Below are 17,961 nucleotides of genomic sequence, written 5' to 3'. Positions count from 1 at the left end.
TTCGAACTCCTCTTCTGAAGGTTGCCTTCAGTATTTATAGAGCCTTTGGTGTGAGAGGTGGCTTCTCTCTTATGATTGCACAGATGGGATGGCTTTAATTCTCTGACTAATGCACTGAATATTTGTCACTGAAAAGCTGAGTGTACTTGTTATCGTTAGCGGCTTGTCAACTTAATTCGGATTCGGCCGTCATCAGCTTTCTGTCCCATCGTGATTAATTATGCCTTTCACCCAGATGCGCCCACCAAGTTGTGCCGGCTTTATGCAGAAATTCTTCTTGAGTGGATGTTTGTGAGCACAAATCACCGCAAATCCTTGCGGTAATGCTACGCTCGACCGTTGATTTCTTGTGATCGCACTTTTCGCCTTGCGTCAATGCATATTCTGCATAAAAATACAAAAATTAACTGTTTCTATGTGATGGACGTATGCGACCGCAATGTTATGAACTTAATGCTTTTTGGACGAAATCTTATATATTTTATCAACGCAAGCTAGCATTGTTTAAGAACTTAGCACTGTAATAACGTGCATTTCTGCCCGTTATCACTTACCATTTTAGGGATGGGATCGGATGAATAGCTGGGAACATAGGGTGCAAGACTAAATTCACTCCTACCTGATTAGGGTTAGTAGAGAGGTTGTTTCCTTCAAGTGCTGATTCTGGGTCTTGAACAAGAGGCTTCACCCTCTCAATGGCCCAAGAGGGATTCAATTTGTTGATTGGATCACAAATCAATTGTTCATTAGGGGATCAGTGAGACTTAAGGAACAAGAGGTATTTCAGGGGTAGAAAAGAGATTCGACCAAGCCGTTATTACGAACAACCTGTGAAGGGTTAACTTACTAATCATGGTTATATCGAGTGGACATAATATATCTACATTGAGGGGAGTTCAGCTATGGGCTTTAGTGGAATCACCCATTAGTTAACGAATGGGGGTTAGATTGGTCTAATGAGTTTAGCCGATTAATCTCGGATCATTGGAGTCGATGATCTGTAGGTCCGCGTGGTCTCCCTACCAACTCGTAAATGGATTAGCTCTAGAATAGCGTGATAAGTTAATTTGAAGTGTTCAAATTAGAACTAAATGAAATTGAAGAAATAATATTTAAGTATGATTTAAACATTTGAAGTTGGAATTGTGTAAAAATTAATTTAATGTTTGATATTAAATTAATTAGAATTATTTAAATTGTTTAAATAATTATTTATTAATTTTATTAAGAAAATTAATTTATGAAATTAATTTTTTAAAATTAATAATATTTTCAATTTTATCAAATTAAATTGGTTTATGAAATCAATTTCGATAAAATTGAAAAAGAAGAAACAAATCACAAAGTTGGAAAATGGGTTTTTCCATTGTCTTCATGTAGTAGCTCACAAACAACCAACTTTAAGTCTTAATTAACTCCAAGCATGAGCTGCATCTCATGCAGCAAATATCTTTACATGAATGTCTGCAATATATTGAAGAGATTGGAGTGTTTTAAAGATAATGCAATTGAACAAATTTTTCTGAAAAATTTGAGAGAAGAAGCTGTTCTTCTGCTAGGTTGCTGCTGTGAGTATTCTCCAAATTTCCTTGTTCTAGCTTATCTTTAGTCCCACTACTCAATCTAGAGCACCAAGAGGATAGTAAGAAAGATCTTGGGGTGGTCTACAACAAGATCCAGAGGAGATTTGCAGCTGAATTCGAGCTTAGAGGAAATTCTTCAAAGGTATGTCATGAAACCCATTTATTTCTATTGAAGCATATTTTCTTCTCTGCCAAAATTAATGAATTAGAGTACTTATAGATCCTGATAACTTCTGCTGCGCATTGGTACGTTCCAACAGTTTTGATTTAGGGCTTGCATGCATCAGAAAGAAAGCATGTACTAGGCTTTTTAGAAAAGTGCAGACTTGGTTGATTTTCTTAAAGCCTACTCTATACTTATAAATTTCATATATTAGTAATATCATTGAGGTAAAACAGAGCACAAGACGAAGAAAAATATCCAAAGAACAAAAAAGGTATGCTAAAGACAAACACAAGGATGAAAAATGATAGTAATTTCATTCATTTCATTGATAATCCAGTTATGGAATAACAAAAACACAACAAACTAATACAACAGGTCAATAAACAAAACGAAATAACCAACACCCCCAAATTTATTGTGCTGGCGTGTCATCCCTGCGTTCATCCGTAGGGTCTTCATCCATGAAGTGCAAAGGGTTCATTAGGTGGGCAGGTAGAGGTGGCAGGGCAAACATCCCTATCAGGACCTAGTTGATATATTGCGTTGTAAAGACAAACTGATCCTGCATTCTTCTTGTTTGCTACCGTATATAGTCCCTTAGAACCCTATTCTATTGTTGAAGTGTTTCAATGGATGCAGCCAGTGGTCTTAGTTGATCGCTAATGAACGCTTTCAACTCATCAAAATTGGTGCTTGCTTGCGGTGGTACTGGTTCCTTAGCTCTTCCAACTGGGTCTTCTGAGTTTCTTGCGTTGCTCGTCCCCAACCCAGTTGGTTTAAAGATAGTTGGAGGAGGGATAAAGGTTGGAATTGGAGATGGTAAGGGGGAAGAAAGAGGACTAAGGTTTTCTTGATCTAAGTTGGTGTTATCGTGATGCATTAGATCAAGAATATCTTCTTGCGAAGCCAAGGGTCAGTTTGGGAGAGGTAGGTTCAAGTCTAGCCATGCTTCTTCTTCGCCATGTTCCGCTTCATATCCTTGTTCATCTTCTGAAGCATCATCGTTGTATTCAATAATCCAGATGCATCTTCTTTTAGGGACGCATTGGAAGGATCGAGATCTTGCTGCCGCAGTCTTAGAAGGTAGGGTAGGTTGATTTGGTAAGCGGCGAAGCAGACGCCTGATTAATTTAATGTCCATTAGACCATCGATCTTCTCATATTCATCCCCCAGAAGGATGCCCCCGCGTTCACACAACCGCAGATTAGCCAAGGAAGTAAAGTTAGCCGCGTGGTTTTGCTTTGATGGCCTTGATCTGATCCACGATTATTCTCCCTATGTCCAGGGGGATGCACTGCATGATGCAATAGGTGGCCAGGATGTAGGGTTGGCAAAATTCCCTGTTGGTTGGGTCCTTGCGGGGCCCCGCTTTGATAGGGGTGGGGAATCCCCGGTTTGACTAGGGATGGGGTCAAACCTGGGAAATTTTTTGGGGCCCCGTCCGGGGACGGGGCGGTATCCCAGCCTCGACCCCGACCTCGATTAATCCCCGACCCCGATTTGACATATTTATAATTTTAATATTTTATAAATATATATTTATAATATATAAAATAACTTATTTATATGTATGTTTATAATGTATAGACTTATAGTGTTGTGGAGCCCAATATTAAATATCTAAATTCTAAATCTAAGCCCAAAAGTCAAGCCCAAATTTTAATCAAATTTTAAATAAAATTTTAATTAAAAAAATGGAGAATCCCCGCGGGGAAATGGGGAATGGGGCCCCGCGGGGACCCCATTTCCCTGAAGGGAATCCCTGCCCCCGTCCCCACCTTCAAATGGCAGGGACGAGGGCGAGGATGGGGGAGAATTTCCCCCACTGGGCTGGGGATGGAGGATGCCCCCCCACCTCACCCCAGCCCCGTTGCCATCCCTACTAGGACGTGCTCTCTTGAGACCGTTTCATCATGCGTTGTTGGTATGATATGGTTCTTAATCAAATATAACCATAGGTTTGCATCCAGTGTGAAGTTCCTGGAAGCTAAAATCATTACTCCACTTATTTATATTTGCCAAGTGATTCTAGGTTTGGCCACCACTCGTAATGCATCTTCTAACTGGCTGGGAGATGGTTGCTCCAAGATGCGATTTCCTTTTGCGTCCGGATTACATTTAATATCGAACACTTCGTTGATTTTGTTCGCAGAGAAGTGCACCAAGATGTCATCAACAAGCATTGTGTTCCTTTCCTCATCAAACTCACTTCTATAGAAGCGACGGACAAGATAGGGCTAAATCCTCATGGGCCTAACGTATAGTTGACTCCAGCCCATGTTTGTTATATATGGAGGCAATAGGTTACGTTCAAGGAAGAAGCCTTTCTTAGTAAGGATGTCATTGAATTGACGCTTCCTCCCCTTAGTCTTCCTAGGTGACACGGCTGTCACCTTATGTTTCCCTGCCTCATGCGTTTTGGCTTCTTGTGCAAGTTCCCTTAGCTCAATTTCTAATTCTTTTTGAAGGGCAGACTTCTTTCACCCCTGACGTGCATGCTTATACCTCTCCAATTCCTTTTTCGAAGCTCTCGAGTCAGAGTTGCTCTCATGCATTGCACCTTCAGATCCAAGTGCAGGACGCTCTTCTTCGTCATCCTCCGAAATCAACTTTCTTTTTCTCAACGTTTTTCTTCTTTTTGAAGGCCCTTCATTTGCATCAGTTTGTCGAGGTTATGATGCGTCCGGGCTAACCTTTCTTTCTCTTTCTTCATTCTCTTCTTCTTCTAATTCAGCTTCAAGCATCATCACATATCGCTCCACCTCATCAACTTCGAGTGATGCGTTGGTTGGGTCAGGACACATCACTTGATCCACATCGAGTTGTCCTTGGTCTAAGCTTGCTAAAATCGCTCCAAAGACTTCTTTCTCGTCCCTTCGAGCCAACTCTGCAAGCTCATTACTATCTCGCTCTGATGCAGGACTGTTAGAGCTTGGTTTAGGAGGGGTGGTTGATGGGGTGCCAGATGGGGTATGCGGTGACCCAGGGGATGATATGATGATGGGTGATTGAATGGGTTGGCTGGATGCTTCCGCTTTGATGGGGAAGATTGTGTCAAAGGTTAGATGGAGAGAGGGGAAAGGGGACGCACGGTAGGTGATGGAGTGGTGTAAAGGTGGTCTGGGATAGGGTCATGCATCGCACCCACTGGACTGATGTTCGGAATAAATGGTGGTAGAGTAGGTTGTCTATAAGGTTTAGTGGTAGATGCAGAGGTCGAAAGGCGTCTTGCTATAGCCTGCCACTTCGGCTTGGTAAGGGTTTTGGGTTTAGGTTTGGGGGAGGTTTTGGGTGTTTGGAAGGTTTTAGAAGGTTGAGGTTTTGTGATGGTTTTAGAGGGTTTCGACCGAGATGGTCTCTGAGAGATGGAAGAAGACCCGCCGTGCGAGGGTTTGGCTAGAAAAGGTCTTTTCTAGGCGAGGGGATGAGGGAGGCGACATTGAAACGAAAGAAGAGAAGAAAGAGCTTACGGGGGATCTCTTCCGTAGCTTAGCGATTTGTTATGGCCATCGGAAGCAGATGACATCGTTGCTGAAGGAGATGATCGGAATGTTGACTGAAATGCTTGGTTCGAATGGACGACGAGGGTTTGGGAGAAAAAAACTTCGAGAGGAAGGAATGAAAGTAATGGAAGAAGAGAGAAGGCCGAAGGGGTTGCTCTTTATAGGCTGTTAGGGGAATAAGAAGCGACGCCAGGCGGTCATTAATTTCGTAGACGAAAGGACGTGCCTAAGGTTTCTAAGCAATGGAGTGCTTTACATCTTCGAGGGACGTCTTTTCTGTTTGGTCTATGTGTTGGCTTAAGTCCAACGCATTAGAATCCTACCTTCTTTCTAAAATTCTTCAAGTTGATTTATTTTAATTAGAAAAGCAACAAAAATCAGCAAATAACCATAACTCAAAGCAAAGGCTAATAAATAACACAAAGTAAATTGCAAACAATCACAAACATAAAATACATAATGCAAAAAGAATTGGTGTAGAAGAAGCGTCCTTGGAATATGTGTCTATTTGAACGTAGGGAAGCTTCGACGTGAGCCTCAATTGGCCTCGCGCAACTCGAGGGATGACTTTTGTCATTCTAAACTTTCTTCAAAGTAGGGCTTCACCCTCTGCCCATTTACTTTGAATGCATTTGTGCCATCTTCTCGTGTCAACTCCACAGCTCCATGTGGAAAGATTGTTTTGATGATAAACAGTTCTGACCATCAAGATTTTAATTTTCCTGGAAACAAACGCAACCATGAGTTGAATAATAAGACTTTTTGCCCAACAAAAAATTCTTTCTTACTGATGCATAGGTCATGCCAACGTTTAGTCTTTTCCTTGTAGAGTTTACTGTTTTCGTATGCGTTTAGCCGACATTCATCAAGCTTATTGAGCTGAAGCTTGCGTTGTTCGCCCGTGGCTTCCAAGTTTAAGTTCAACTTCTTTACAGCCCAAAAAGCTTTATACTCCAACTCCAAGGGTAAGTGCAGGCTTTTTCGAATACCAAAGAGTATGGAGACATACTTATTGGAGTTTTGTAGGCAGTTTTGTAGGCCCAAAGTGCTTTGTCTAGCCTTTGTGCCCAATCTTTCCTTGATGTGTTGACTACCTTTTCCAATATCGTCTTTATTTCCTGATTAGATACTTCTGCTTGACCGTTGGTTTGAGGGTGATATGTGGTAGCAATCTTGTGCCTGATATTGTATTTAGCAAGTAATTTCGAAATGATGCAGTTAATAAAGTGCATACCTTCGTCACTCACCAGTGCCCTTGGTGTTCCAAAGCGTGTGAAAATATTCTTGGTGAGAAACTTTGAAACAGACGCTGCATCATTCTTGGCACAAGCCACAACTTCCACCCATCTTGATACATAATCTACTGCCAGCAAGATGTATTGTTGACCATAGGAAAGAGGGAAAGGTCCCATAAAATCGATGCCTCATACATCAAATAATTCGACTTCAAGTATATTATTCAGAGGCATTGCGTCCTTTGAGGATATATTACCTGTGCGTTGACAAGGGTCGCACTTGAGAGCATACTCCTTTGCATTCTTGAAGAGGGTAGGCCAGAAATATCCACTTTGGAGAACCTTTGCAGTGGTTCTTTGCCCTTCAAAATGACCTCTGTAAGAAGAATCATGACACTCAGAAGGATGCGTTGTGTCTCTCCTTCTGGAACAGACCGACGCATGATGGAGTCGGGACCTTGTTTGTAAAGAAACGGTTCATCCCAAAAATAGAATTTGATATCGTGAACAAGCCATTTCTTTTGTTGAGAGTTGAAGTGCTCAAGGAATTGTTTGGTGGTCAAGTAATTAACAATGTCTGCATACCACGGTTCCCTATCTTCAACTTTGAATATGCCTTCATCAGGAAATGCAGCTCTGATTTCATCTTCTTAGTCCTGTATCTCCTGATTCTCTAATCTCGATAGGTGATCAGCCACCTGATTTTCAGTCCCCTTTTTTTCCTTGATGTCAATGTCGAATTCTGGTAAGAGCAACACCCATCTGATTAACCTTGGTTTTTTGTCCTTCTTTCTCATCAGGAACATAATGGTCGAGTGATTTGTGTAGATGGTTACTGACGCACCAACTAGATAAGATCTAAATTTTTCAATTTCGAACACTACAGCCAGCATTTTCTTCTCCGTAGTTGTGTAATGCTCCTAAGAGTCGTTTAAAGTCTTTGACGCATAGGAGATAGGGTGTATCAAGTTTCCTTTTTTCTGCCCCAACATGGTTCCAACTGCAATGTCGCTTGCGTCATACATCAGAATGAAGGGTTGTATCCAGTTTGGTGCTATTAGTATCGATGCTATAATTAATACATACTTCAATGTTTCAAATGTGTTGTGACAGTCATCATTAAATACATAGGGTCGGTTCACTTCTAATAGTGCGCTCAGAGGATGCACAATCTGATAAAACCCTTTTACGAACCTTCTGTAGAAGCCTGCATGTTCTAGAAAACTTCGTAATGCTTTCACATTTGATGGCTGAGGAAGTTTGACTATGACATTAACTTTGGCTTCATCAACTTCCATTCTGGCTTTAGACACCTTGTGGCCCAAAACAATACCTTCAGTCACCATAAAGTGACATTTTCCCCAATTTAACACAAGATTCGTTTCCTCACATCGCAGAAGGACGACCTCTAGATTGTCTAAGCAAGATTGAAAGAAGTCTCCAAAAACTGAAAAAGTCGTCCATGAAAACTTCAACAGTTTGTTCAAGAAAGTCTGAGAAAATTGCCATCATGCATCTTTGGAACTTTCCTAGTGCATTGCACAGTCCGAAAGGCATGCATCTGAACGCGAATGTTCCAAATGGGCATGTGAATGTCGTCTTCTCTTGAATTTTTGGGTCGATAAGAATTTGATTGTAACCAGAGTATCCATCTAGAAAACAATAGAATTTCTTTCCAGCTAATTGGTCAACCATCTGGTCAATGAAGGGGAGAGGGAAGTGGTCCTTCTTGGTCGCCGCATTGAGTTTCCTATAATCCATGCAAATACGCTAGCCCGTGACAGTCCTTGAAGGGATGAGTATGTTATTACTATTGACTATCACTGTTGTGCCTCCCTTTTTAGGGATGCATTGAACTGGGCTTACCCAGCTACTATCGAAGATAGGATATATTACTCCTGCGTCCAACCACTTGATGATCTCTTTCTTCACTACTTCCTTCATTATAGGATTTAGCCTACGTTGAGGCTCAATTGATCCAGTATTCCCCTCTTCTAGCCTAATTTTGTGCATGCAGTACGATGGGCTGATGCCACGGATGTCAGCCAGTGTCCATCCTATTGCCCGCGTGTGTTTTTGTAACATTTGCAAAAGAGAGCATTCATTAGGCTTAGAAAGATTAGCTGAAATAATTACAAGTAAAGTGTTATTTAATCCAAGAAAAGCATATTTAAGATGGTCAGGTAAAGGTTTCAATTCTAGTTCTGGTGGTTCCTCAAATGATGGACGTGCTAGCTTCGTCTACCACTCACTCAGACTTGGCGGTGCGAGTTTCTTCATGGTTTCTTCCAACGCAAGGACCTCACAAACTTTGTCCTCTTCTTCAAGCAATTCTATTTTATTAAGTTGACATTCTTTATTATCCAGAAATTTTAATGCGTTTAACACATTAAATTTCATTTCCTGGTTATCTACGCGCATGGTCAATTCTCCCTTATGCACGTCTATTAGTACTTTCCCAGTGGCAAGAAAGGGGTGTCCAAGAATGATTGGTACATCCTTGTCTGCTTCATAATCAAGGATGATGAAATCCACTGGGAATATGAATTTGTCAACTTTTACTAGAACATCATCAATCTTTCCTTCAGGATATGTGATCGTTCTATCAACGAATTGAAGCGTTACAGAAGTGGGTTGCGCTTCACCAATTCCTAATTTCTTGAAAATTGAGAGGGGCATGAGGTTGATGCTTGCTCCCAGATCACACAGTGCATATCCCACGTCTAGCCCTTCAATTGAGCACGGGACTGTGAAGCTTCTCGAATCCTTCTATTTCTTGGGTAATTTGTTGCTAACTAACGCATTGCACTCCGCATTAGAGCAATTACTTCTGTCTCACTGATTCTTCTCTTCTTCGTTAGAATATCCTTCAGAAATTTTACGTACTTTGACATTTGTTCTAAGGCTTCTACAAGTGGGATATTAATGTGTAGTTGCCTCAAAAGTTCAAGAAAATGCTTAAATTGCTGCTCATCATTCTTCTTCAGGAAGCATTTGGGAAATGGTGCTTTTAGCTGCATCATAGGGTCTCCTACGTTAGACGTGCTTGGGTTCAAATGACTTGTGGATTTTGGCTTCCGTTCTTCTTGATCTTCTAATGCCTTCGGGTGTGTTGTGTGCTCAGTTGAAGGATTGTTGGTTCTTGGGTTCACGATTCTTGCTACAAGAGGTCCGCCACTTCGCAATGTCACCGTATGACATTGCTATTTTTCGTTGCTATTTCCGGGGGTTTTCGTATTGCTGGGCAAGAATCCTGGTGACCGATTCTTCAGCTCATTAGCGATTTGCCCCACTTGTATCTCCAGATTTCTAATGGATGACGCTTGACTTTTAGCAATGCGTCGTTCTAGGCGATATATTCCTTTAAGAGGTTTTCAAGCGGAGAAGCTGAACTCGATGCATGACTTCCTCTATTAAAGGATTGTTGGTGCGGTTTCTGTGATGGTTGGAATCCAGGTGGCGGTCCTTGCCTATGCTTCTAATTTACCCCTGGTTGGTGTTGCTTCTATTGGTGACCTCCCCAAGAGAAATTTGGATGGTTCCTCCATCTGGGATTATAAGTGTTTGAGAATGGGTTATTTTTAATAAAGTATACCGACTGCGGATTATGTGGACAATCAGTGTAGGAATGAGGATCTCCACAGGCCACATAGCTAACCATGGGCTGTATGAATGTTTCCACCTGATTTACCTTTTGCGTGTTTGATGCGTTCCCCAGTGATATATTATGCAAAAGGTTTGTCATGGTAGCCACTTGTGCAGAGAGCGTGGCTATTGCGTTAGAATCAATAGAGTTCACATTCTGAGACGGTCTTCTTCTATCTACTCTTGCGTCATAAGTGTCATCTACACATTCCATATTATGCTTGGCGATGCGGTCCAGTATTTCCTTAGCTTCATTGTAAGATTTGTCCATGATACTGCCAGCTGCAGCTGCGTTGACTACCATTTGAGATGCTCTGTTCAATCCGTCATAAAAGGTTTCCATCTGGACAGTTAAAGGTAGTCCGTGATTAGGGCAATTCTTGACCAGTTTTTTAAAGCGCTCCCATGCGGCACTCAAGGTTTCGAATTCTTCTTGCTCAAAGTTCATTATTTCTCTCCGCCTCCTTGCATTCGTGATGGGTGGGAAATATTTCTGCATGAATTTCTCCACCAACTTTTCCCAAGTTGTTATCTCCCCAAGCTTTAAAGAACTCGCCCATTGCTTTGCATCGTCACACAGAGAATATTGGAATAAAGATAGCCTGATAGCTTTTGGGGTGATCCTAGGAATCACAAACGAGTTGCACGTCTCCAGGAAACGTTTCATGTGGGCGTGAGGATCTTCTCCACGAGCACCCCCAAACTGGCTAGCTGTTTGAAGCATTTGTAACATCACAGATTTCATCTCAAATCTTGTCCCATCTGGCATTGGATATATGATCCCTGGTGAGAAATCATACAACACAGGAGATGCATACTCCCGTATGGGATGCGTACTACCGTTTGCCATTATGATAGGATTTTGAGCAGCGTGGGCTAGCTGTTGAGCTAAGTTATGATTTGCTTGCTCGTCCGCCATTTGTTGTTGCCTGATTTGCTGTCTGAGTAGTTGTTGCCTTAACCTACGACGACGATTAGATCGATTTCTTTGTCGGAAGGTCCTTTCAAATTCGGGGTCGTATACGTGTTCAGAAGTGTTTTCCATTATCATAAACGTTTACAAGCTTCAACTTAGCTTGTAATACTCCCTCAGCTGTAAGTTTCCTACAAAAGATACAAGCAAAATTTTAGGTTAGTTTTGTTGCTAAATCCCTGGCAATGGTGCCAAAAACTTGTTCGTTCAATTCGTGTTGCGAGCTTAGGAGTGTATTGTATGAGGAAATTGGAAAAAGGGTGCAATTATGAATGATGCGTTGATGATGCGTTAGTGATGCATTAGTGATGTGAAGGGATGCTTGACACTTCTCTTTATGCGTTCAAGTTTTCCTAAATTAGATCCAAGTATAAATCCAATTCAAGTTCCTGGTAAGTCCAGGGTCGAACTCAGGGATTTAGATTAAAGCTAATGCAGAGCTTGCGTTGTAGCTAATGTAGAAGTATCCTAAGTGAATACGGAATGAGTTATCTATACTAAGTTTGCTGTGTACGTGCAAGAAGGTACAAAAAGGTCAAGTAGAAAATAGGGGGGTCATGTGAAAATGGTGTAGTGCAAGTGGTATGCGTCAATCTGAGTGAAATGTACACGTACAACAATGCGATGTGGATGGAAATGACTTGTTTATCTCTATTAATGCATTAAATTTTTACTTACTTTCTATTCAACACTTCTTAATGCGAATGCCATACAATTTCCTATATTTAGGATGTATGTGTTAGTCACAAAATGCAATAAAACCCTAATGCTTCTATCTCTAGATGTACCAAGCGTTTCTAACTTAATGCTTGCTTGCTTATTCTCTCGAATAATTCAAGCTAAGGTAGCTTTTACCAAGTGATTCAGTTGGCTTAGGCGTTTAGAAATGGACTTTGCATGAAGTTATAGATGCATCTAACGTAAAGCAAGAAATAAACGGTAGCGAAATGTAGTAGATCAAATATGAGAATTCATAAAGAAACAAATTGTCTTTACAAGATCAATACTCAATCAAATGAGATGAAGAGAGTTAGAATTGGGACGAAAAGAAAAGAGTCAAGCCACAGAGTACAATCTCTTGTCCTCTTTGGATCAATTTAAAGTCGTGTACAACCAACATGTAGAAGAAATGGAAGAAAATTCTCTCTCGATCTAAGCTTTCTCCACTCCTTGATCGACGGTGGGGGCGGATCTCTTCCTTCTTGTGTTCTTCTTGTCACAGTAGCACAGCTATAAGTCTCTAAATTTTAGAATTATACAAAACGAGCTAATCCTTTCATCTGGTGGGGTTTCTTCTATTTATAGGCGTTGTTCTTCATCAGCTTGATGATGGGGCAGCACTAAATTCCATACCCTGGTTAGCCACTTGACACTCACACTTTTCAGACGTCACCAGCTATAGATGCCTATGCTTGCAAGTGGTGATTTGACACAAACAACCTGAATCAATTAATCTTTCTTGCATTGAAACCCTCTGATGCATGCCTATGCGTTGACGTTGCTTGCAACACAATCTTTGTTGAAATCCTACAATATTATGCATTAGTGACAACTTTTTAGTAATAAACACTCTTTGGTATGGGTTTGGTAGTGTTTGAGTAATTCCATATGTTTTCTCTAAGAATGATGAGATTTTATCATTAAAAACCCTAATTATTCCAATTTTTGAGAGACAATAACTTGTATTTCTGCAAGTTATTATGCATCCATGGGTTTCACTTAGACCTAGGCTAGCTATTCATCTTAGCCATGAGATCGGTCCAGTATAAGGTTTACAATCATAAAATACACCCAAGAATGATGAATTATAGAGGAAAAAATAAGAGAAGAAGAGAAAATTGGATTGGGGGCTGAAAGCTCGAGAGAGAGAATGACTTAAAAATTAGGCAGATTTCATTTATGAACGTGCTTGACTTAAGTTAGGGAAAATAACACTTTTATGGTGCTATCAGCTATTTCTCTCATTATATCCTCCAACATACCTTGCTCTCCAGCTAGCCTGAGGAAACCCTAAGAGATTGGACATGGCAAGATAATGGTCATAGTGGGACTACTCATATAGCCAAATGATTGATCTCAACATCCAAGATGGATGTAAGGATTAGATTCTTAGTTACTGGTCAGACGGAGTTTTTCGCTTGATTCCGGACAAAATAATTTAACCATTTATACCTTACTCTATAGTAGTGGAATACGGATTGAACTCTGGGAACTGTCGAATTCCTCTATTAAAGTGTTTATAGTCTGAGGTAACCGAGGGAGGGTTTGAGATTGACTAATTGCAAATAAATTAAAATTCATAAAAGTAAGAGAGCAATTTGAAGGTTGTGATAATCAATGAAAAAGACCTAGCTTCGGTTATTGTGAAATTTCCCTATTAAGTTTACTTGATCATCAAATTCTCATAACTTGATTTGAGTATTTGTTTGTACTTAACCAAACTAATTAGAAAAGCCAATTAATCGTCCTAACTAACTAATTAGTCAAAGTGAACTGAAGAAAAGCATGAGAATCCAAATTGTCCTAATTGCATTAAGATTTAAGGCAACGTTAAGTTGAATATTCAATTGTAAGTTTCTAATTAAATATTCGCTTGATTCAATCCTAGGTTCATTAGAGCAATGCTTATCATTATCGATTCACAAGCTAACCTATCCTATTGCCTCTTGCAAATTGACATACAATTACATGTCTTTTATTATAAGCCAATCTAAAGTGGTAATCCTATAGTCAACAATTGCTAGAAAATATGATAATAATCTATTAAATCATAATTGAAATCAACAAATACAAATAAACCGATTTCAAATTCTCACAAGTTACACAAATAGGGACAAAATATTAAAACCCAAGCTAGAATGAGATACCTTAGTATATGATCTTCATGAAGATCGATGAGGTAAAGTTTGGATACATTTAGACCTAAAGAGCAGAAGAAAATAGAGAGAAAAATGTAGAAAATTAGTTGGGACCGGAACTGGAAAACCTAGGCAACTAAAAATCTTTATATAATAATCGAGTTGGCATTGAGACACTAGGGTGTAGCGCCGTGGCGTTGACAGATGAAACAAATGGATCCACTTAGGATCGTAGTGGCACTATGTGTTCTGCATAAAAATGGGACATTTTGCCTTATGATGTCGTAACACCATGCCCTCAGAGGTAAAATGGTAATTTTGACATTCTCTTGCTCGGATAATGTATTTGAGCTCCATTTTTGCCTGTTTTAGCTTTTTTTCATCACCAATGCTTCGTTCTACCTTTTAGGTGCTTGATACCTACAAAAGCATGAAATAAACATACAAAATCTAAGAACAACCTCGTGTTAAGTGAAGCAAGATAGCACATTGTTTGTGCTATCAGTGACAAGGATAATGATAGGAATGATGTCCTAAATCTCTTGTATTCTCGTAGTTTGTAAACTCTATGAAAATTTTTTTATTAATAAAATAATTACTGTTCTATATAATTTAAACATGTATGTAGAGTCATATAGGTGGATCATGCTTAAATGATAACCTGAACGACCTGTAGTAGATGAATAAGGCTAGGTATGTTATTATGGTGACACTACGGATATGAACCACTTTGTAGTTATTAAAAGTATTGAAAAGTGCTACAAATGATATGATCTTGATGATTTATGTGGAGACATGTGAGCGAAGGTGGATATAAAGAGTTTGTATAAGACCGAATCATGAAATGAATAATCTCTCTTTATAACACTGTTGCTAGAAGAGACTTACATTTCACCAGGATGACCATATGTGACTTGACCTCAATCCTGAGTGAGTTGTGAACTCTTGCCTTTGACGGTGATCCTTTGATTTGCATGAGTGAGAGTGGCCAGTTTTGCCAACTCAATATACCTACCATTTTGGGGATTCGTCTGATTGGGGAGCTAGGAATATAGCTATGCAAGAAAGAATTCACTCCTTCCTTATTGTTAGGGTAAGTAGATAAATTTCTTATTTAAGGGCTGATTCCAGGGCTTGAACAATATGGCACCACACCTTCTCTTGATCAAAGAGGGGTTCGGTTATAGTTGGACTATAACTTATTGTTCATCAGAGGGATTAGTGATACTTAAGAAGTTAGATGTAACTACAGGGGCAAAATGGTAACATTGACCTAATTATACTTACAAGCAATTTATGAAGGGTCAATGCACTATTGATTAGTTATATCCAATGGATATAGAAATATATCTGAAGTTCGAAGAGTGCAGTTGTCGATCTTTAGTAGAGTGACCGACAGTTAATGAAGGTTGATTAATTTAAATAAAAAATTTAATTAATTAATGAAGTACCATTGGAGCTTCAATTTATAGGTCCATAAGGTCCCCTCGTTAGCTCAATTAGGATTAATGAGAATCAAATTAATTTTTGGTTAATTTGAATTGTTCAAATTAATTAAGAGAATTAATTAATTATATGAGATATAATTAATATAATGTATATAATACGTTATATGATTAATTTGAATTGTTCAAACTAATTAGAAGAAATTAATTAAATAAGATATAATTAATATAATGTATATGATACATTATAAATTTTATGAGAAAAATAAGTAGTGGAATATGATTCAAATATTAGTTATATGAATATGATTGATATAAAATATATAATGTATGTGATACATTATAATATAAAGTTTTAATGAGAGATTAATTAACTATAGGTTATATTCTATGTGATATAATATAAACTATATGTTATATGTTATATGTGATACAACATATAGTTTTATTGATATATAATAAAGTTGGTTATTATATATAGTTTTATTTATTTTAAATTTAAATCATTATTTTGATTTAAATCTTAAATAATAAGAGAGGAAGTTATAACTTCATCCCCTTTAATCTCTCAACTTCCCCATTTTACATGTGATGGAGTTTAAGTTTGAACGAAGAGTGGTTCTTCTTCCTCTTCTCTCTGTGTTTATAGGGCTCTTTGTGTGTTTATATGGTAAATCAAAGATAAAAGATGCAAGAAATTAGAATGCAATTAATCATTAAACTTAGTTATTGCAAATATACATTAGATTTCCTACTCCTAAACTAAGAAACTAGCCTCGACGACTCGCCGTGACAATGTAGTTGAGATCAAACATCATCCAAAATACTACAACCTGATATCACCCAAAATGTGCTATCTTAAGTGTCTCTAATCTTTGCCCGTTTATGAAGCTTAATGTGTTTATATGATTATATTTGTAAGATCTCGAGTAATTCATACATTCTTGAGCATTACAGACCATTTAGGGTTGATTTAAAGTAATTAGGAACTAATTAGAGAAACCAGGCTTTAGAGGAGGACAAATGATGAAAATGCCCCAAAAGGTTTGGTGCCATAAGGCAATAACACCACAAGGCGAGAGTGTCGTAATGTTGCCTTGTGGCACCATGGTGCTTTGGATTTTGATAGAAGGTCGCATGTACACATCGCTGTTGCGCTTTGATATGAAGGGCCAAGCGCCGTGGCATTGCCACAATTCTTTATATATACCTCTTCATTTTTTTAGGTCATCCACCATCTCCCAATTGGCCTCCAGCTGATTTTCTTCCTCTTTCCTCTTTTCCTCTTGTATTTCCTTTATTTTCTCTCATGTAATCGATAGAGATAATGTCGGATTTTTTCTTGTCCATCACCATGGGAAGGTAAGATCTACGGTCTTCTAGTTGAGAGGATTTTGGAGGAACTCTTTGTATTTTTTGGAGTATTTTGATAATATGATTCATATTTTTTGTCTATGGGTTTCTATCCTGATTAAATTGCTGGATTTATTGTATTTTGTCATGATTATCTGACAAACTACGTGAGAACGTTTGATTGGATGCTTTAGATTAACATCTAAAGAATTACCTGATCCAAAAGACTGAAATTATAGGTTAAACTATATGTGACATGAAATTATAGGTTAATCTCTAAGAAGCAATAGGTTAGATAGACTTGTGATTTATGGTCGACAATGAAGAGAATTGTTCTATTGACCTAGGGGAAACTATATTGAATGTATCACTACTACAAAAACTATGTTATTTGATTTTTTTTTTTGCAATCAAGTATCGATGTTACTTGATGTTTTTAAAAATGTCCCGTGTCAAGAATAAGACAAATTTTTTTGACTGGTTAAAAGCGTCAAAAGCTATAATTTACTTGATATGTTATAACAGTCTAGTATATGAAATCTGTTGACTTATTTTAAATGTCAAGTATCTAAATTCTTGACATTTATTATGGATCAAGGTTTTCACAACTTGATAGTTTTTACTTGTCAAATGTAATTTCTTCTTGACACCCAAAAACTTACAATTTAATAAACACTTGATACATTTTGCTTGTCAATTTTGTGTTTATGTTTTTTTTTTTTTAAATTGTATTATTAAAAATTACCTATATAATTGCTCATATTTTGAGGTCTAACAATCACGTTGATATATACAAGACGAACAATATTCACCAACCAAATAAACAACACACATATTTCCAATCTTGTCAACTATATAAACAAATAATATATATTCACAATTTTATGTTTACAACATTACTAAACTAACATCTATAAGAATAATTCCAACATTATTCTATATTAATACTTTCAATATTACAACACTAACAACCTCAATGAATAATTCAAAAGTTACAAACTCTCTCTCTCAATAAACGAATAAAACTAATCCCAAGACTCGTATGCCACACACTTCTTAGACAATTTTATTTTCCCCAACATATGGAAAATGTTGCCAAGAAACCCAAAGTCACAATTGCCTCTACAACAATACAACAATGCTTATCAATAAAGTAGAAAATTATCATGTTAATGAGTAAAGCCCAGTCAAAATAGTTT

General features: G+C 38.3%; 1 protein-coding gene across 1 annotated transcript; it reads right to left on the bottom strand.

The window, feature by feature from the left end:
* Positions 1-6,182: 6,182 nt before the first annotated feature.
* On the bottom strand, positions 6,183-9,167 carry LOC150032043 (uncharacterized). The gene is made up of 5 exons (XM_090308360.1): positions 8,741-9,167; positions 8,355-8,611; positions 7,683-7,801; positions 6,746-6,864; positions 6,183-6,616 (listed from the first exon to the last, which is right to left on the bottom strand). Exons 1-5 carry the CDS (start codon positions 9,165-9,167, stop codon positions 6,183-6,185), a joined length of 1,356 nt encoding a protein of 451 aa, XP_090164486.1.
* Positions 9,168-17,961: the final 8,794 nt, after the last annotated feature.

This window comes from Benincasa hispida, chromosome 12, assembly GCF_027475165.1.
Source record: "Benincasa hispida cultivar pf3 chromosome 12, pf3_genome.v1.1, whole genome shotgun sequence".
Taxonomy (NCBI): domain Eukaryota; kingdom Viridiplantae; phylum Streptophyta; class Magnoliopsida; order Cucurbitales; family Cucurbitaceae; genus Benincasa; species Benincasa hispida.
This window is presented reverse-complemented; position numbering and strand designations above follow the sequence as displayed.